At 39.8% G+C, this 22,145-nt stretch overlaps 2 protein-coding genes across 2 annotated transcripts in view; one reads left to right on the top strand and one right to left on the bottom strand.

Moving 5' to 3' along the window:
- LOC139728395 (mitogen-activated protein kinase 14B-like) overlaps window positions 1-1,684 on the bottom strand; it is a 29,970-nt gene extending 28,286 nt beyond the window's left edge. The window contains exon 1 of the mRNA XM_071639339.1: window positions 1,396-1,684. Within this exon, the coding sequence (XP_071495440.1) occupies window positions 1,396-1,547 (152 nt within the window). The 5' untranslated portion in view covers window positions 1,548-1,684. The remainder of the gene's footprint in view (window positions 1-1,395) is intronic.
- A 457-nt stretch (window positions 1,685-2,141) lies between these two features.
- Window positions 2,142-21,346, top strand: LOC139728217 (methylglutaconyl-CoA hydratase, mitochondrial-like). The gene is made up of 9 exons (XM_071639184.1): window positions 2,142-2,298; window positions 11,193-11,260; window positions 12,089-12,176; window positions 12,887-13,066; window positions 15,029-15,085; window positions 17,103-17,290; window positions 18,008-18,058; window positions 19,573-19,620; window positions 20,985-21,346. Exons 1-9 carry the CDS (start codon window positions 2,142-2,144, stop codon window positions 21,060-21,062), a joined length of 915 nt encoding a protein of 304 aa, XP_071495285.1. The 3' UTR covers window positions 21,063-21,346.
- The last annotated feature ends 799 nt before the right edge of the window (window positions 21,347-22,145 follow it).

Raw genomic sequence — 22,145 nt, 5'->3', positions numbered from 1 at the left:
CCTGTAGACTGCCAAACTCTTAGCTACAATATACAACATGTAGAATCCATAGCCGCATTCACTTGGGATAATAATTGAGATCTGAATCTTGAGATTCTTTGGTTACATTCAGACGGGCAGAAATATCCCGCTAATTGCTGATTGCAATAATTTGTCAACCGAACAGTACATGGCCAAAATCTACCAAAATGGTGACCCTGAATTGTCCTTGTGTTTCCACAGTCATGCTGTTCAGTTTAAGGATTAACAAAATCTCCAGACTTTTTTCGCTCCAGCATCCACATACACACACAGCACATATAACGCACACACTTGCAGCAGTGCCGATCATCTTGCTAGTTTTTTCTCAAAGTACACAACTGCCTTAACTTTGAAATAATTGCAACATTTCCCTCAGCTCAGGTATTTTCCTGTTAGCTGTTGTGAAAGAGAGTGCCAGTTATTATGTGAAATGATGTGATATGCATGTTTTGTGACAGTAGAATTTGCTGGCTTGTGATAAGTGAAGGAAGTGTCCGGAATCTGGAGCCATAAACATGGATTGGAGGCTGGCTGAAAACTGGGGGTTTTTAATACTCCCACTCCCAGTTTTCAAAGATGTATAGTGAGGTGCCCGCACCTCGTCAGGGGCCCGAATACCGTCACCCCGCTTAAAATTGTTTTGATCGCACTGAACAAAAATGTATGCCCAGGACTGTGTTCTGTATACGCTTGAAACTTGGCAGGGCTACCACAACCAGGCAAATTGTGGTGAAAACCGAACAGTTTTTCGCGAAAATCTGAAATTTTCATGGGGCTATAGGAATACGTGTTATAAGTCACCCGCACGCATCTTTTACGTGTATGTCTATGGGAACATCACGGTCACCCGCACACGTCTTTTACGTGCTAAGTCTATGGGAGAGCGGGTGACGAGTTGCGGGCCCCTTCCTTAGCGCGCAACTTTTTCGCATCGTTCGCGTTTGACGACGATAGCTGCAAATTTTCAATATCGATCAGTGAACTTGTGATTCCATTGGAATTTTCAGCATTTTTCCTGTATGTGAGTTGGATTTCAAAGAATTTCAGTGGCGAAATGTGATTCAAATATGGGCAAACATTAACTATGACGAGGTGCGGGTCACCCAAGTATACTGTAGGGCGTTACAAGCCGAAAGTTTTAGGTTTTATCTATCCTATGAAGGCGATAAATCAAGACAACAATAAATCAACACAACCAAAACAACCCATTCAAACATGCCCCCCTGCCCTGCACAGTAATTTACAGTGCTTATGCCAGCTACATTGGGCATGAACTATGAAGCACTCAGCATGAAGCACGGGTGGTGCTTGGTGGTGGTGCATGGTGTCCCGTGTAGACTGTCGACGGCAGCAGCAAAAATGTACTGTACTCACCATACTTGTCCGTAGGCGCCTGATCCCACAGGCTCCAACTGCACGTACCGATCAGGGACTTCCCACTCGGTTTTGTTCAGTTCCATGCGATGATATCCCGGCGGCAACGGCAGCGGAGCATTGGGATTGGAAGCAGACATCTTCTTCTGCATCTCCCCTGTTCGAAGAAGAAAATGTTTGAAAGGGTTTCTCCCACGATTCTTTCTGTTCGTAGCACGTAAAACCAAAGTTTCACGGTCTGTCGCCGATTTCTAGGGCGTCTCGATCCTCCTGGATCCTTGCGAGTTGATTTTCACAGCCACACTATGTACTACAGTATATGTGCGTACGTTCACTCGTACACGACATACACATCACACACACCATACACACTTCACGCACAGCGCACCGACGCACCGCGACAGCCTCGGATCCACCACTGATGATGCCTGCATGGTACATGTATGTACCGTACGTTCATTCACTCGTATGCGCGCGCTGCATGCGCTGCATGCGCTGCATGATATGATATGATGCACAACTTACAATCATGACAATCGAATGGGAAAGTGAGATGATTTTGTCCCATTTGAAGGTAATTGCCCAAAACATTAATATTAATCAAAATATAGTAAATATCTAACTGAACAAAATAAGATGGATATCTTCTGTGTTTTAATTTGCATTAGAATTATTATTTTTTCTTTAATACCACCTGCATATCAGTAAGGCAACTGGCAAGCCGAGGAGGAGGCGTGGTTTTCAAGATGGCGACTTACATGGCGAAACTCCTGCTGCGATCTTCTGCCAGTTCTGGTTTGCTAAAGTCACGAGCAGTCGTAAGGAGACAATATCTGCTTACTCAAACGTGTAGATATAGTTCATCCCCCGATGACCTACGTGTTAATTACCTCGACGATGGAGGTTTGTCACATTTTACTTCAAGTTTTTAAACAGATTGATTCTAATCATGGTATGCTGTGCTGCTATGCAGCGCCAGCTAGCGCGCAGCAGCGCAGCGGGCTGAACGCGGCGGCGCGGCATGCGAAGCTCTGTAACTTGCTGCAGGAGGCCTACTAGTACTCGCTACAGCTCTGCAGCTGCAGCAGTGCAGTGCAAATAAACAACAGCCAGTGCGTGGATGCGGATGCATGCATACTGAACGTAGCTGCAGCATTACTAATTTTATAGGGCTCCATCTTCATGCCCCCATGGTTCAAATGTGCATGGTCCCGGTGACTGTGTTAGGGCGCACGGCGCAAGTTTCCTACTTATCATTAATATCAAAATGCTTAAATCATGTAAATTTATAGAGACCTACGCTATCGACTCCTCTTTAGCGCTTACGCTTTGTATTTGGCCCACTTCCCCGAGTCCGAAGAAGTCCGATTCACGTTATTCAACGTTAGTCAGTGGTCGGATCACAGTTCAGCTCATGATTCAGCTGAGGGGGATGACAGCTTTAGCAAACTTCTTTCGTGATGTTATAATATTAAACAAGCACATACATATCAGTTCGGAAAACCCACTCACAAGGGGGGCCCCTCCTTATAAGTAACCCGTCCCCCTTATAAGTAACCCCGTCCCCGTTAATATAAGTAATGCTTGAGTGCAGACGTGGCGACTGAGTACGAAAGTCTCCGTACTCAGTCGCCACGTCTGCACTCAAGCATTGCCGCGCCGCCGCGCCTGGCGACACTCACGCCAGTAATCGCTCGCATTTCAGCATTCGCATGGGTCGTTTGACATCGCATTTAAATCCATGATTTTAGATATGATGCCTCGAACCGATTTTGCTCAAATTTCGTGAGTAACTAGGAAACTTGTGAAGCTTTATGGACATAATCAAGCGAATTGCCGCAGTCCTTTCATTATCGCGTTGCATTGCAAAAAAGCGTGGAGACTCCTTATAAGGGGTGCCCCGGGGGTTACTTATAAGGGGGACGGGGTTACTTATAAGGGGGACGGGTTACTTACGGGTTACTGATCTGACGAGCTGAGACCGGACGCATGGACGCATGGACGCTTACTCTTAGCTTCTCCAGTTTCCATAGCTACCAACTTGAAAATTTCTCCAATCTCTCTTTATTCTTTTGAAAACAGGGATGGCAACTGAAATATAACCGGATAGATAGCTGAATACTAGGAAAACGTTGATTTCCCTAGGAAAAGAACCAAGGTAAGCGCACATTCGTGGGCTTTTTCCTTTCTTCATATCAGACCACCACTAACCCATCTTATGTATAGAGCACGCTAATCCGTTCATTTAAAATTCCCGCCATATGGCGCTCAAGCTGCCTCCGCTTTCTGCGCCGGAATTCAACCGTGATTCCGATGCGGATGCATCTGGAAATATGGAAGATGACAACTTCAAAACAGTAGACCACTTTAGACGTAGAGGTAAACGCCGCAGACAAGGCAGCGTAAACTCTAATGAAACCCCAACAGGTTATTATACCACCGCCAGTGACATGTCTGAAACTGAAAACCCACCCCCACGGACTCCACCAAACCTCACTATCCATTTCACCCCAGTAGAAAGGAAAAATCTCCACACCTTAAACCCTCTTGTTGTTGCAAAGGCCATCCAAAAACATGCCGGAAACACCCCCGTAGAATACGTAAAGAGAACCAGAACTGGTATTCTTATCAAATGTGCCAACCTCCATCAGCTACAGTCTCTTTCACAAATGACCGAAATTGGCAGTGTAGCCGTTAAAGTGCTCGAAAAAGAAATCACTAGCAAAGGTGTCATCAGTGGTGTGGTATATCCACCGACCTCACTGAAACTGACTTATTAGATGCCTTGAGTAAACAGAAAGTCTCTAAAGTGGAGCGCATACTGAGGAGAGGGAAAACAGAAAACACTCCCACAAAATCACTCGTATTAACATTCAAGACCCCCAACCTCCCAGCCGCCATACTTCTTGGTTACGAACAGTTCACGGTCAAACAATACATCCCTCCCATCGTTCGATGTTACAATTGCCAGTCACTTGGACATGTAGCAACAAACTGTCGCTCGAAACAAAGATGTGTCCGCTGTGGAGGGCCACACTCCTTTCAAGACTGTACACAGAAAGAAACCCCAAGTGCATCAGATGCCACGAGAAACATTCCGCGGCATACAACGGGTGCACTGAAATAAAAAAGGCCAAGCAAATCCAAATCATCCGGGTTGAAAACAAAATAAGTTATGCACAGGCCACAAAAGTCTTCAACGAAAGAAAAGACAACACTGCAGAGCCAACCAAAATCACTGAAACCCAGCAAACCATGACCGCTCCCACAGACAAAAGCGCAGACCCCCCAATAAAGAACAGAATAGGCCATAGAGAACAAACTCAAAACATTGAAAGAATGGCGACGACTCCAGAAACAACCCAAACTAGCAAAGTTGATCCGCCCAGGGAGTTAGGAAGAGATCCGCCAAATCCAAAAAGAAATAACGCCGGAGAGACTAACCGCCCAAATTTCGTCTTGACTGCCACAACCGAGTCGCTTTTAGCATTCCTGATCTGCATGATACAGTCACTCAGACAAGAAATGTCCATATCTGAACTGATTGCCACAACAGCAGAAGCAGCAGAGCGAATACTAAGCATCCCAAAAGTTGATATCATCCGTATCAATGCATATATTCGCACATAACATGTACGTCCTTATGGCATTCCTTTCTATACTTCAGTGGAATGCACAAGGCCTCCAGAACCACGGAGATGAGCTAAAGAAATTTGTACAGTCACGTGAAAAGAACCCTTTTCACATCATATGCATCCAAGAAACTTGGTTTTCGGAAGAAAACATTATGCAAATACCAAACTATATATGCTTCCCACGAAATAGGAAGAGTGGCCCCCGAGGCGGGTGTGCCATCTACGTGCATAACACTATCCCTTTCAACTCGCCAACCTCTCATGCAGAACTCGAAATCCAAACAATAACTCTCCATATAAAATCTTCCCGTTTGACTGTAATAAATTTCTATAACCCCTGTCAAAAGATTGATCAAAACACAATTGAGGCACTTTCGCAGTCAATCAGAAGCAATCGAAATGATACTAAAAATGTCATAATTCTTGATGTCTTTAACAGTCACAACACCCTGTGGGGAAGCGAGCACACAAATCGCAATGGTCACCTCGTCGAGGAATTTATCAACGACCAACACCTGGTCCTGCTAAATGACGGCGCAGGCACAAGGTTAGATCCATACTCCGGCAAACTGTCATGCCTTGACCTTACCATGGCAAGCCCAAACATAGCAAATAAAAGCAACTGGTCTGTCCTTACCGATCGCTTCAGTAGCGACCATTTTCCATTGGCTATAACAATTAAGAATTTCTCTTGCAGTGTTGAAGTAAATCAAGAAGATCGATTAAGTCGTTATCACTTTAAAAACGCAGATTGGAATACTTTTGCAGAATTATCTGAAACCTTGTTGTCCGCTGACATTCAGCACGAGGACACGGAAACTTTTTATGAGAATTTTATTACAAATTTGACAAAAATTATCTCAAAATCAGTCCCTCAAAAGAAAAAAAAAGACCGTCCAGCTGTTCCCTGGTGGAACAAGCAATGCTCTGAAAAAGTGAGAGAAAGAAATAAAGCAAAGAACAGAGCAGCAAAATATATGTCTCAGCAATACCTAAATGATTATAAAATAAAGAAGGCACAAGCTCAAAAAGTTATTAGACAAGCCAAACGTCAGTACTGGGAAAACTACTGCGCCAAACTGAACCGCTTTACCCCTACCAGTGAAATATGGAAAACCATAAAAACAATGAATAATGTTTCTTTTAAATTTACTAGGAATATACCTGCGTTATTTGTAAATAACACTGAAGTAATAACAGATGAAGAGAAGGCTGAAGTTTTTGCGCAATTTTTTGCAAATATCGGAAAAAAGAAACCAAATACCGCCCTCTACGATACCGTTCTAGAGAGAAACCGACATGACGAACTAGAAAAATATCCTTCAGTACTTAATGAAGATTTCTCCATGAACGAAATGTCGAAATCTCTGGATTGTGGAAAAACATCCGCCCCAGGACAGGATCAAATCAACTATCTTGTCTACAGCAAATTGCCCCCTTCAGCACGAACAACCATGCTTTCACTCATAAACCAAATCTGGAATACTGGCCACGTCCCCAAAGCCTGCAAGCACTCTATACTCACCCCGATAGCAAAACAAAACAAAGACCCCCAAAATGTCTCCTCGTATCGTCCAATCGCCTTAACTTCCTGCTTTATTAAAATCATGGAACGTATGATAAAATCTCGTCTCCAGTGGTACTCAGACAAACACAATCTAATTCCAGCACTCCAAAGTGGCTTCAGGAAGGGACGTAGTACTACAGACAACATAGTCAACTTAGAAAATAGCATTCAAAAAAGTCTAGGAAATAAGGAGCATACATTAGCTGTATTCCTCGACATCGAAAAAGCATTTGATTCTCTTTGGATTGATGGACTTATATTCAAACTAAGACGTATAGGATTAAAAGGGAACGTGGTTCGCTTTTTACATAACTTCCTGACGAATCGATCAATTCAAGTGCGGATCCAAAACACAAATTCTAGTCCCCAAACCATCAGCAATGGTCTTCCACAAGGAAGTATACTCAGTCCCCTTCTTTTCAACCTCATGATGTATGATATACCCACTGATCCCGCTGTAAATATGTCAATGTACGCTGATGACTGCGTACTCTGGAAATCAGGGAAAAATGTAAAGTTCATTGGCAAAAAAATCAATGAATATCTTGGAAAATTGAACTCCTGGTTCAGCGAATGGGGCTTCAGATTATCCGACAGAAAGACAACCCCAGTAATTTTCACAAACTCTATTAAACTTGAAAAACCGGAGATAAAAATAAATGATAATGTAGTGAAATATCAACAAAGTCAGAAATTTTTAGGTCTCACTTTTGATCAAAAATTAACATGGAATACACACATAAATGATGTTGTTGATCGTTGTAAACCCAAAATAAATATTTTAAAGAGTCTGGCGGGAACTACATGGGGTAACTTTTCTAAAACCCTTCTTATGGTGTACAGAGCACTGATCAGGTCTCTTCTCGACTATGGATGTGAAGCTTATGAGTCCGCCTCAGAAAGCTCAAAAAAACCACTGGATTCCATCCAATATCAGGCTCTTCGAGTATGTGCTGGTGCAGCTCCCGCCACATCTCTAGAATCCCTTCAAGTAGAAATGGGAGAACTCCCCTTATACATCAGAAGAAAGATGCTGACTACAAAATACCATGCGTCTTTGACGAGAATCGCAAACCATCCGGTATCACAAAGCACAAAAAACTGCTGGCAATACGAGTATATGAAAGAGAAAAAATCACGTAAACCTTTCGGACTTAGAATTCAAAGCGCAAATATCACAACAAAACTCGAACCTCTCACTCCCCCAGTAATCCCCTTCTGGCACTTAAGCGAAATCAAAATCTCATTAGAGCTAACTGAGTGGCTCAATAAAGACGACAACCCCTTAATTCAAAAACAATGGAGCCTAGAACTGATCAATTCCAAATGGAAACATCAACTTCACATATTTACTGATGGATCCAAACTGCCTAATGAAGGCAATTCAGCTGCCGCCTTTTACGTGCCATCACTTCGTTATTCCCAATGCAAAAGATTACGTGATCACACATCATCATATCGAGCAGAACTATCTGCAATCATCCTCGCCCTAAACTGGCTTGAGCAATTAGACCTCCACACAGGAGCTGTCATATTCAGCGATTCGCTGAGCTCACTTAAAGCCATCAAATCACAACCATACGACGACAACTTCATCACTGAAATCAGGACAATTGTCACTCGTCTAGAACATAAAGGCACGGACATCTCACTCGAATGGATTCCGTCACACTGTGGAATTCACGGCAATGAAGCCGCTGATTCCCGAGCTAAAGAAGCCTTGACAAAACCTATCGAAATCTACAACGACCTTAGTTTTTCAGAGATAAAGTCAGTCCTCGTAACTAAGTATAAAACAGAATGGCAAAGTAAGTGGAATAACTCAACCTCCTTTCTAAAAACCATCCAATCATCTGTAAATTTTCAGCCATTCACATGTCATCTTTCCAGACAACGTGAAATGATTATACACAGGTTGAGAATGGGCTGTCTCGGCCTTAACTATGATTTAGCAAAAATAGCAAAACACCCCACAGGAAACTGCCCCTATTGCCCCACTCCTGAAACAGTTAAACATTTTCTAATAGAATGCCCGAAATATACAATAGAAAGAGCCATGTTAATGGCAGAAACCAACACAAATCGTGACTCTGATATCATTAAACTTTTAGCGTCTCAAAATCGAAATATTCAAAATTCCATAATCACATTTGTGTACAGGACAAATCGTTTGAGTCAAGGATAAGTTTGACGAACCTTAGAGATTATAATGTAGTATTTTTATAATGAAGATGTGTATTTGTACGATCTCAGATGTATACATGAGTAGGTATGTGTGTGTATATAGGCATATACACACATGCATATTATATTATATGCCGCAGTATGTTAAGTATTACTGTATATTAGTATTTGGAAGATTAGTGTAGATGTTTTATTATACATTAGAATATGTTGAAGGTATAGGCCTACCACCAGTGCACCTATCTTCATCATTTGCACTCTTGATTCTGCCCACAAATGTTCGCTACATACATATTTAAAAAAAAAGATAAATAAAATGAATATATTTGGATTTGGATTATATCGGAATATTGTTCTCCACGCGCTCAGGCATGACGGTCGCCACCATCTTTCTCGAGTTACCTAGGGCGCACGCCTGAGAAGCCTGCGAAACGCACTTCGCCGGGTTGGTAAGACAGAACCGAGGGTGGCAACGTGGCCGTTTTGACTGAGCGAGGAAAACAATAAAATTTTTATAATTAAAATAAAAATATGGTTGGAAATAAAACAAATATGGATATTATGATAGAATTTGAATTTGTTAAGAAATATTGATAATTAATCTATAGGGAAATATATATATGATATAGTCTGGCAAAAATAGTCAAAATTATGACTGATTGCCATTAAACCTAAAACAACAACAACAACAACATATAAGGAGGGGCCCCCCTTGTGAAAGGGTTTCCCGAACTGATATGCACGCATCCTTGCATTACTACAGACTGCACGATGCGCAGAAAAGACAATGAAGGCAATGTTACTTGCAACAGCTACGCACTTTACAATACTCTTGATGACAGCTCAACTTCGGTAATCTTCGTATCTCAATGCTAATGGTGATCGGCAGTATCATCAACAGCGCCCTCTACGCTACTGGGACTATGCTCCTTTAATAGAAACAATATAGACAGACACGTCACTAGACAACTAGAACACTGTCTGTTTTATATGACTTCTGTTATCTATAAAGTTGGCATCTCATGGACAGTTTGTCATTTATGGTAGGCCTAGGTCCAAATGCAATTAAAAGATGTAAATGCGACCAGCACTGGGCAGCAGCCCCAAACGCATACTACGTAGCGTAATGAGGCTGCGGACTGTAGCATTCAGGATCATGACAGGGATAGTATCGCGGATAAATATCAACTTAAAATGGAAAAATTTCTTCAATTTGAAGACTTACAGGTGAAGTTAAAGTGTTGACAACAGGTAACATGCAACGTTTGGTTCTGCCAAACGTCCCTTTCTGTTCGAATTGATGACTTAATGTGAACCGGTCGAGAGGAACCTGGGAGAGCTACACTGAATTGACTGCCAGCGCATGCGCACACATCACCGGTTTGTGCACAAATTTCAAATCCATTGACCGGATGAGATGTCTGTGTAAGACTAGAGAGTTAGGAGATGCAGTTTCATACAAAAAGGAGAAAAGAGGATTTAAAGATATGGTCACTCAGGCGTGCTGTGCGGAAGTATCAGTGAAAAATGCAGCGAAGCAGCGCCTGTAAAAAAAAAAAAGATTAAAAAATGGTCCAGAAAAACTGTCTGCAAATACCTGAATTTCCTTTTTTTTTTCTCTGTTGCCAAATTTTGATAAAAGGTAGAGAAGGGATTACCCTCCCATGCAAGACAAACATTAAAAGTTTGAATCGGTCAACCCATATGGCCATTTTGGTCCATAATTGAGAACCCTAATCTGCAACTTTTTGTGGGTTTGAGACGGGCACACACAAATGGTCTACATTGTATGTTCAGATTGAAGATTTTATGGTTACAAGAATTGTAAATCTGTATCTATTTCTCTTGTAGACAAAAATTCTGTTTACCCTTCACTAAAATTTCGCACAATGTATATGTAGGCATACTACATTTCAAATTACAGTGGACTCCTGTTGTAAAGAAGTCCTTTGGACCGGTAATTTTCTTTCATCATATTGAAATTTCGTTGTAACCAAACAAATAAACAATAAAAAACATAGAAAGGATAATGTTGGACCTGATTCTTATTGCGTTGTAACCGGAATTTTGTTAAAACCATGTTTGTTATATTGGAATTGCACTGTATACCATTTAAAGTAGATATGTACCGGTATATCATCACCGGACAGTGGGAAAGTGAACCATAACAATATTTGCAGAAGTGACCTTGTACAACATTTACTTGCAGTAAGACCCTAGATATTGTTTTTCACAATCGCCAAGTATCCTTCCACCTTGAATGTGTCATTTACAAACACACAGGAATACTGCATCATAGGGCATTACACTATTAGTTGCTTCAAAATTTGTGAGAAAAAGTGAGGAATTTCATAATGCACCCATAGCAGTTTGTTGATAAAAATAATTTTGCTTTTTTTTTCTAACAACAGAAATTGTTGTCCTTGGACTGAACAGACCTGAAGCCAAGAATGCAATCAGCAAAAACCTTCTAAGACTAGTAAGTATCCTTTGATATTTGTATTTATGAAATATTTTCTCTCAAATAAAACACCCGTGACAAAAGTTCATCATTCCAGTGAAGGAAGGGATGAAAGACAAATCCAGATCATGAAATTTGCAATACATGTGCCAGCTACACGTATATAAAGATATACCAGTATCTGGTGCATCAGAATAAGAAATTATCTTTGTAAATGTCTTTATGTATATGGCTTAGATTCTACAGATACCTGTACACTCTTTGTTTGTTTTTTACATATTTGGCAAGAAATCAAAATAAAAGAGGAACAACTCGATCCTCCAAGCATAAAGTATACCTTCTTTATGAGTTTTGAGACCTGCTGGACCCTTTGTTTGTTTGTTTGTTTGTTTGTTTGTTTGTTTGTTTGTTTTTTACACATTCAGCAAAAAATCAAAATAAAGGAGGAACACCTCAATTCTCAGCATACAATATACACTCTATTTGAGTTTTGAGACCTGCTGGGCCCTGTTGCTATAGCAATTTCCAAATGAAAATGATAGTAACTTTTACTGTACAAGCTGTCAGTGCAATAATCAGACTTCTTGATGCCATTTGGGTTGTACAAAAGTTGCTTTTACTCTCAACAAACTTTGGGAAATATTCTATGCCTATTTAAAACATTAGATATTGTAAGAAAAAGTCGTGATTTTCGATTCTGTTTGTTGGCTGCTAGTCTAAATAACAAAAGGATACAGCCCCAGCACATTTCACCTAATTTGTAAGACTTTGTAGTTTTTGTATTATGTGACATTTTCATATGAAAGCTGAAAATAAATTGAAATTGAAATTGTCTTTACATTCTAGATGGAAGAGGCGGTGATGTCGGTAAAGTTTGATAACAATGTCAGAGCAGTTGTCATCAGAAGTGAAGTCCCTGGAATTTTCTGTGCAGGTTTGGATCCATGAATTCATCCTTTGCTTTCATTAAATACATTGTAGTCTTCTTTCATTTGAGATGACATTTTATATTACTCAACCTCAAAGCCATAATAAGTGAGTCTGATGACTTGTGCATTAGTACAATATGTCTTTAGTTAAGTAAAGTTAGATAGTATATTTTGAAGTTTTTTTCTGAAATGATAGAGCATGTTTTTCTGCAAATGTTCCCATTTTTTACCAAAATTAGATATCATGGTTCTTCAGATTATTTTGATAATAGTCCATCATTATCATTTTTGATCTGCTGAGCTTGGAAGAAGGGCTCTGATCAGTATGTTGATATGTAAAACCATTGACATGGACAATTATAATTATATGTGTCACTAGTTCCCATATTTAGCTCTCTAAAGGGCAATGTAAGTAGTACAGGTATGCAGAAATTTGCTTTGAGAAGTAGATACTGTAAAAGTGGACATTTTCCGGCGATTAACTTTTTGCGCTCAGCCGGCTAAGAAGAGTTTCGCGTGTTTTTAATTCCGCAGAATCAAGACATAAACTACTGAAACATATGGCAAGCAAAAGTATTCGCGTGCTTTTATTTTCACGCTAGTTTCTGGTTGCGCGAAATGCACGAAAATTTCAACACCGCGAAAATTTCCACTTTTACAGTAGTCCTGAAATGCCAAGGAACGTATATTGTGATCCAATGTGCCGACACTTTAGGTGCGGATTTGAAAGAGCGTATCATGATGAAGGAGCACGAGGTGGGCCCAGCCGTCAGTAGAGGGCGCCAGCTGATTCTGGATCTGGGTGACTTGCCCATGCCGACCATAGCTGCCATCGACGGGGTCGCCGTGGGCGGGGGAATGGAGATGGCACTAAGCTGCGACATGAGAGTCGCCTGTAAGTTGTTTGCAGTTTCGCTTTCGCAGTTGATAGCACTGATGTGTTATCTCCGTCTCCCGACTGTGTTTTTACGTTCCCCCAGGAGCCGACCTGAAGGAACGGATAAAGATGCCACAGGAAGAAGTTGGTCCGTTTGTCGCACGATTGCGCAAGACCATCCTCGAGTTTGGTGACCTGCCCATGCCTACCATAGCGGCTCTGGACGGCGTTGCCGTGGGCGGCGGCCTAGAGATGGCCCTGTCATGTGACATGATGGTAGCTGGTGAGACAGTCCATTAATCCAATGACAAACAAACATGCATGTTTTCTCCTGGGCTGGCTTGATGATATCATGCTGTTTCCTTGATAGGTTTTGTTTGCTATGCTGATTGTGCTTGTGCTTTTGCCAGAATGTAGACCCAGCACACCTTTATCTTTCTTTACTACTGCCATTCTATCCATTTTAAGGTAACCAGGACTCTGACTTCAGATTGCTCCAGTCCTCTGCTGCAGACTTCTGATGTGCTCACTTATAGAATACCAACCTTTCCACCTCTATATGTACATATCTTTTTCTTGCTCATTGCGGATTTGATAGAGCTACATTTGCAACTTTGTTATTACACCTTATTTCATTTCAACATTTTTTTTGTCTTCTCCAGAGTTTTGAAATTAATGACCATGCTTATATCGACACCATATTTCAGAATTTTTATCCTTGTATTGTTCCTTTAGAGCTGAGATGTACTATCATTATACTTTCTTGTTTCCTGTTTTACATATAGGCCAGGATATTATTTTTTTTTTGTTCATACTTGGCTGGTCATGTGCTCACTTTGCCAATGTTTTAGCACTCTGAAATAGCCTTGTTAGTTGAAGATCAGAAAAAAATAATGAATAAATGAAATTTATAAGAAATGAAATTGGTGTTGCCATAGTGAATATTGTGTAAATATTATATTTCATATTCAGTATAGCCTTATGTCAAAGTCTGAAATGCTCAACTCATTTCATCCAAGGAAACCACAATCATGAGCATAATGCATGCTAGTTTGTACCAGTGAGCTGTGCTAATGTTGCTAATGAGTAAAATGACCCTGATGTTTGTATTGTGCTGTGGAAATTTTAGGTGATTAATTTGTCATGCTGGATTGCTTTCAGTTAACTTGCTTGTTAGTGATTTCAAGGGTAAAGGCATTCTTGTATGTTGTCCTTTGTCTCCTCCATTCGTCTATGTCATTGTCATGCAAATTCAGTGGTGCATTAAATTGAAAAGAAAAACACACACATGTACACACAAACAAAACTTCCAGACTGCAAAATATTCCATGTGTAGGTCTGTAGTATTTCATAACAAATGAACTTATCTTGCTGACAGAAACTTTTGCTCTAGAGGCTTTTGACAGCATGTATCTATACACACCAATATCACAAAATAGGCCTTTGAAAGTTTGTCTCTCTTTATTAATTGATTGATTAATTAATTAATTAATTTATTTATTTATTTATTTATTTATTTATATGTTTATTTATTTATTTATTTATTTATCTATCTATCTATCTATCTTTCTATCTATCTATCTGTCTATCTATCTTTTTATCTTTTTTTTTGCACTAGAATTAATTAATTCTTTTTTTTTTGGGGGGGGGGGAGGTTTGACGCATTGCAGGAGTAGCATTTAATGCATGATATGAATCAGAGAACACAGTATCTCGGTGTGTGCTGTATTTATACCAAGATACCTTGTGTGTTGGTTCTGGAAATGAACTTGCCATTTGACCAATAGTGTTTGGATAGTATGAAAATTAGTTTCTTCCTATGTGTCTCTGTGAATGCACAGTTTGTTGGCTGTACCTAGACATCTTACTGATACCTTTGTAGTGTGTAGTCCCATTTGTCAGTTTCTTTATTCATTAGCATGTTCAATTTTCACTGGCAGCAAATTGAAGCGAATCAATTGTTTTGTTTCTCCTTTGCAGCATCAAGTGCCAAAATGGGACTTGTAGAAGCTAAACTCGCTATTATTCCAGGAGGAGGTATGTGAATGATTATCATGAGTGACTCTGAAATCACTTTAAGTTGTTGAAATCACCCCTCCCCCCCCCCCAAAAAAAAAAAAAGAGAAGAAGAAGAAAAAAGAAATGTGAATATGTAGTAAAATTTCATGGTTTGGATGTGAAAATGACATGAATGGAGATATACATCTGAGGTGTATCGTCATTGTTTGGATGTGAAAATGACATAAATGCATATATACATCTCAGGTGTAGAGTGAATAGTGCCTCAAGGACCAAATCTTTTAAAAGCAGAAATGATTTTGTTATGATAATTGTCAACAAAACAGCAAACAAATGGTGTGGATTTATTTTGCCACACAGACCTGTAGAGCTCAGAGGAATTTCAACCCACCAGGGCATCGCCAATTTTCATCATTTCTTGTGTGTTTCAGTGAACCAACCAACATTATATTGAGATATGAGAATAAGCTGATATTTTGCATTCAGATATCAACCTCAATTTTTTGAGTGCATATCTCACATAAGGGTGTATTCCTAAAAACTGAAGGAACCTTCAATTGGAAACAGTATAATCCCACACGGGAGCAGGCTCCGCGTGGGGTATACAGATCACCTACAACCTTTATTAAATATCCATAGTGAGATAAACATTATGTTTATGTGCACTTTGTGTTTAGTACTTCTGCTGAAAGTATGTAGTGTATCATACATTGGGTTTGGTGAGCACAGGAGCTGTATGGGGTCTAGGGCAATTACCCCATTGGAATTACCCCGAACCCTTCCCCTTCCCCTAACCCTAATCTTAATCCTTAACCGAATCCTAACCCTAACCCAAACCTAAACTTACCTGTAATCTGTATTCTAACCTTGTCACTAAACAGTATTTAGCCGGGGTTACAATGTAATTGTCCGGGGGGTGGGGGGCAGCATTGATTCATTATAATGAATTTATATATATATATATATATATATATATATACAGTGGAAACTCGATATAACGAGATGGTCGGGACCGAGTCATTTTCCTCGTTATAGCCGATATCTCGTTATATCAGTAGGCATAAAAGAAGGCATAACATAAAGACATTAATTTGCACATGTGGGACTACCCATCATATTTCAATCAATACTGATAACTTGATATTGTGTGTGAGGGAATAACTCACCTTTATGGGTAAGAAGATGTTTTTCGCCAAAAATATCCAATATCAAGAATGTGTTCCTTATTAATTGTAGATGTTTGACTTTGTAAATTTATATAGCTTGCGATTGTATCAAGATCGTCTGTGGATTGATATGTGGTTATCGTATGAGTGTGTGTTGCGTGGAAAGCTTGAATATGGTCTGCACAATGCTGTGTGTGTATGTGACACATTCTGTATGTACATTATGACTGCGTGTGTGTGAAGATGGGGAATTCCCTACGTAGGAGGCCAATCACAGCATCAGATTGCCTCACACCTGCTAAACGTCACGATGATGTCATGTATACATATGGCCGTCCCACCACATTTTCTGCATGTATCAGTGTGCGCGCACACACACACTTACACGTACAACATGCAGTGCTAGCTGGAGTGCACTGAAGAAAATGATTATGTGTGTACAAGACAGTTTTGGGCGCATCAAGCTTTACAATCTCGGAAGATGATAGCACAGGCGAAGTAAAGCTTTACCGAAGGCATTTTGCTTTACCTCGCTATAGCAGGTTTGATTGACTATGTTTTTCTTTGTTTGGAAGTCACAAAATTTATCTCGTTATAGCAGTTATTTCGTTATAGCCGATCTCGCTATAAGAGTAGCATTTTACATTGATTTGTGTGGAAGGAAATTTGGGACCGAGAAAATGTCCTCGTTATAACCGATATCTCGTTATAGCAGTGTTCGTTATACCGAGTTTCCCCTGTATATATATATATTTTTTTTTTAAAGAAGATGAAGTGGCGATCCAAAATAGGAGAAAAACATAAAGGAGAAAGGAAATGAGAAGACAGTGCATTTATAATATATCTTTTGTGGTTTTATCTTTGTGAAGGTGGGACGCAGAGGCTACCCAGATTGGTTGGTCCATCAGTAGCCAAGGAGCTCATGTTCACTGGGCGAGTGGTGGACGGACAGGAAGCAGCCCGCATTGGACTGGTCAACCACTGCGTTGACCAGGACGACAGCAAGGAAGCTGCCTACACCCGGTCCCTTGCCCTGGCCCGAGAGATAGCAACACAGGTACGGCTACGAATTGGCTTTCAAAGACTGATATCTGAGAAGAATACAATGCACACATCCATACACCCCTCCCTACTTGCATACACACAAACACATCCATGCATGCCAACATACACAAGCACTGATGCACCTGCATGAAGACAAATTAATAAGTGTAACACACCAGCACACACACAATCCATGTTTTTGCCTAATATCAGAACAGTTTCCCTGCATGCAGCTGTCTGCATCTTTCTTTGTTGGTCTGGTTTCTGTGGAATCGTATGAGTACTCTCCGACCTATATGTGATGATTTGCTTTCTATCTTGTGGTCACTTTTATGGGTAGTCCTTTCTGGTGTTGTCACCACATTTACATTGTGTAACATGCATTTTTCGTTGCCATTCTCCTTTCGGAATACAAAGTGTGTGTGCCCTGATTCAGAGTACTGGTAAAGCCGGTGAATGAATGCTCAAGTCTGCCATGGATATGTTGCGAGAGGTTTTAATACAGAAGCAAATCTTTTAATCTGCACAGAAATAAAGAAACAGACTGCTTGCCAGTGCAATTTTATGTAAAGTTAAAACAGTTACAGGTTGGCCCTTTAGTAAGACTGTCATTACTTAAGTTGCACTTCACACCTCGTGTCACCAACAGAAAGTTGGATTAAAGAAATATAGATTTGCATAGATAAAATTATTTCTTTTTGTATCTTTCCTCGTTTTTGTCTTTTTCCAGGGTCCAATTGCCTTGAGAATGGTGAAGAAAGCTGTAAACAAAGGAAATGAGGTATTCACAAATTCTGTGTCCAACCCGGGGAAAAAGCTTAATTGGAATTGTGTTGCCTCATGTCATAATGTTGTCATCTTTTGTAGACTTAAGGCCACCGCACACTACACGATCAGACTGGTCTTAAAGTCTTAAGCCAAGCTGGGTCTTAAGACCAGTCGTACGACCGGACACCGCACACTATACGACCCGACTGTAAAGCGCGCGCAGTGCGCACATGCGTGCGCTTGCATTTTACTGCATTGTGAATGGCTGAAAGCCCATGACCAGTCGGTAGAAATTCAACATGTCAAATCTCTACGACTGGCGCTAAGACCCAGTCGTACGACTAGAAAATGGCAAGACTGTGACGTCACACTTCTAGTCTTAAGGTCTTAAGACCGGTGAATCGGGGCAAAATCGTGTAGTGTGCGGTGGGCTTTAATGATACAGTGAACTCCCATTAAAACGAAGTCCACGGGGCTGGCAGTTTTCTTTTGTTATATCGAAATTTTGTTATAACCGAACAAATAAACAATAAAAATACATAGAGTGGATAATGTTGCAGCCCTAATTTTTACTTCGTTGTAACCGGAATTTCGTTATAACGGGAGTGCACTGTATGAAGAATTTTATCGCAAAATGAGCTACCTCCATTCTCGTTAAGTTGAGATATTTAAAGCTGCTAAAAAAAAATTTGCCACTGAGGTGAGGTATCACCTGAAAGATTTTATTTTGCTCTATTTGATGATGAACTTGCTTTAAATTGTCAGAAATGGTGCTTGGCCCATGTTGTGATGAAACTTTTTGTGCATGCAGGAGTTTTAAAAATGATTAATGTTTACACTATCAAGATATCTATGAACAAATATATTTGTAATAAGCCATTCACAAACTTGAATCGCTTCTGTCTTTGGGAATATTGATTATGACAAGGCCAGTTAATTCAATTTGTTCACTTATTGAAGCATAAAGCTATTACTTTCAACTGTTGTTTTCTTCCTAGCTTCATATTTACACAATACAAAAAATGCTAGTAGCATGTATGACCATGCACTTCAGATTTGTGAAGAATAATCACTGATGAGCTGATTTTGATACAACATGCATTTCCCATTGACACCTGCCTGAGTAAACTTGGGACTAAATGTAGTCTTCAACAAGTTTAAGAAAATGTGTTCATTTCATAATAAGTCATTGTGTAATGGCAAAGAAAACCATATGATAAAATGACCAAGTAAACATCAGTTTCCATTTTTGTCAACCTTGAATTTCATTTTCAGATGATCCTATCTCTTTTCTGTGACAGGGAGTATGATTTCTGACCACAAGTTGATGTTTTTTTCCACTTTTGTCAGAATCATATACAGATGTGAAAGCCAGACATGATTAGCTAATGATCATATGCCTTGCTGTACTGCCAATTAATACTGGTTTGCCATCATGACAAACAAAGAAGATCATATATTTTAACAAACATTACCTGCGTCAGTCCTGACCATGTTCATGTCTTCATCATTTCTCCCTATATACAGGTCGATCTGGCAACAGGACTGGCATTTGAAGAAGCCTACTATGCTCAGGTAGGGCTTTACTATCTGTCATCCTTTCTTTTTTCCATCCTTCTTGTCTTTCTCCCTTTCCTCTGTTCTTTCTTTCATTTTTCTTCTTTTTTGATTTAATTAAGCAAGCTAGTGCTGTGATGGTTATTCACCATTGCCAGGTCTATGTTGAAATGAAAGATGGGTCCCGATTTGATTGTCAGAAAGTAAAATTCTTTGCTTTGTTAACTCTTTATGTGCCATGGCGGAAACCCCCTGTGTGCCACGTTATTCTGAGACATGAAGGTAGTCATGCTTTGAGAAAGAATTCTGTTTTTTCCAATTTGTATAACTTCTACAAATTTCTGTTTAGATGGGCATAATAGTAGGCAAAGTTAAAGAGGAATACCAAGCTTTGTTTCGATATAAATTGTATGACGACCCTATTTTCCATTTTTCTTTTGAATAACCAAATGCTACATTACTGTAAAGGCATGACTTTTGCACATAAAACCGTGACAAAAACTTAGAATGTACGAGCAAATCTAGTTTGGAACATCGCTCGATAGTCGATCACCACATAGAATGCAGGCCGTATATATGAGAGGAACAAAAGCACGAGAAACGTTTTCATTGTGCCGCGGGATTAGCAGTAATTAGCGGTTTATCGATCGGTCTTGGCGGCTTTGTTTGTTGAGCAGAATATGCGAAGTTGGCACGCCGTCGACTGAGTCGGACATGCGACCGTGGCACATAAAGAGTTAAGTGGACAAAGTGTAGAGTGATAGAAATATAGTAACCTATGGTCCCAGTAGTTGTGTTTTGTGCAGTCTGCACTGTGAATTTATATGTCTCAGAACAATATTGTGTGGTGATTGTTAGGATGCAGGAGTAGGGCATTTTGTAGTGTGCAGAGCACATGTTACACATTCTATAGTGTGTGAGTATACATGCATGGATGTAGCTAAGTGAGGGTTTAGCTTGGGATTTGTACAGTACAGGTGTATCTGTCATCTCTTCAGTGTAATGTGTGTGCAATGTTTGTAGTCTGATATCTTGATTTCAGTGAGTTGTCAATGCACCCCCTCCACTTTTGGCAAGTTTCAACATGAATGAATCCACTGAATCGTTGCTATCTATTATTACCAGTATTTCTGTTGTGAGATTTGCAGTGGGCGATTTTCACTTGTAAAATATGTGATTATCTTTCTCAAAAGCACATAGTGCTTACAAAGTGTGAATATTGTTTTTAAAAAATGAAAATGTCATTAATACCTACTGTAAATTCATTTTGAAACACATTTACATACATCTTCAAAATCTGAAAATAGTAATTCATTATTTTTTAATAGTTTTTTGTCTTTCTTTGTTCTTTGTCTCTCTCAAATACTCGTGTCTTTCTGCAGGTCATTCCGACTCAGGATCGCATGGAGGGTCTCATTGCTTTCAAGGAAAAGAGAAAGCCGAAATTCAAGGGAGAATGAGGTTTTACAGTGTCTACTGTTGGTGGAGCAACAATCAAAGAATTGTTAAGAAATCTTTACAAAGGTCGTAGCTCTTGTTGAAAGGCCTGCCTAGGGTTCCAACTTTGTTTGCAGATATTTGACGCAAGATCAAGGAATGAGAACGACTATTTTCATATTTCTTCCTGTAATTTTGTTGTTGTAAATTTAGTGTCACCATGCCGTCCTGAGATTGTCATTCCCATCTAAGGACAGAAACTGCAAGACTATCTTTTAGTTGAGAGAAAAATTACTGCTTTGTTCTAAAGGACCAATTGCTTCCAAATACATGGATGTATATGCATCATGCCAAGTTCATGAGACAAATTTTAAGTCATTGATGTTCTATTGGCATTCTGTGTCCCTATTGCAGCCTTATTCAATTAGAGCTACAACCTTACAAGATAGGTTTCTCAGATGAAGAAATGAAGTTTGGTTGTATTCATGAATGTGAAGATTTCATCTGCCATCTTTTGCTCGATAATGTGGAATATGCTCAAGATAAACAGTATTAAGATGTGTCAACCTCCAAATGATGAAGACACATGGATGATGAGGTGCATTGGATTAAAATGGGTAGTGGTCACTTTGGTGAATTTAATTTTTTTAGGAACGGTACAGGGTTTTGAAAAGTCTCTTGTGGAGATTCTTACAATGCACTAGAGCAAAATTTGTTCTCTTGGGTTTGATAACAGGAGATTTAATGGGTCAGTTTTTCATTGGGTATCATGCAAGAAATTTATGTCGATGGTGAGGCAAGATTTGTGTAACACATATTGATCATGAAGTGTTGGGCGGACAAGTTCTGCATTAAAAATGATGAGATGAATATGGATGAAAATATGTACAGCAGTTTACTTCAGTGAGAATGTGCATCAACTAGGTATACACTTTGTAAAAGGTTATATGTTAAATCTTCAAAAGGTTGATGGCTTGTGAACTTTGGTAAATTGTGTGCTGCTAGACGAGTAACAAGGAGGAACATACGTTTGATTTGGAACATCAAATGTTATGGTTGGGTAACAATTAAGCAATAACATTTCTCCAAACTGAGTGTATGAACCC

Source organism: Diadema antillarum, unplaced genomic scaffold (genome assembly GCF_040938485.1).
Source record: "Diadema antillarum isolate AM-2024a unplaced genomic scaffold, OU_Dant_1.0 scf00000019, whole genome shotgun sequence".
NCBI classification, from domain to species: Eukaryota; Metazoa; Echinodermata; class Echinoidea; order Diadematoida; family Diadematidae; genus Diadema; species Diadema antillarum.
This window is presented reverse-complemented; position numbering and strand designations above follow the sequence as displayed.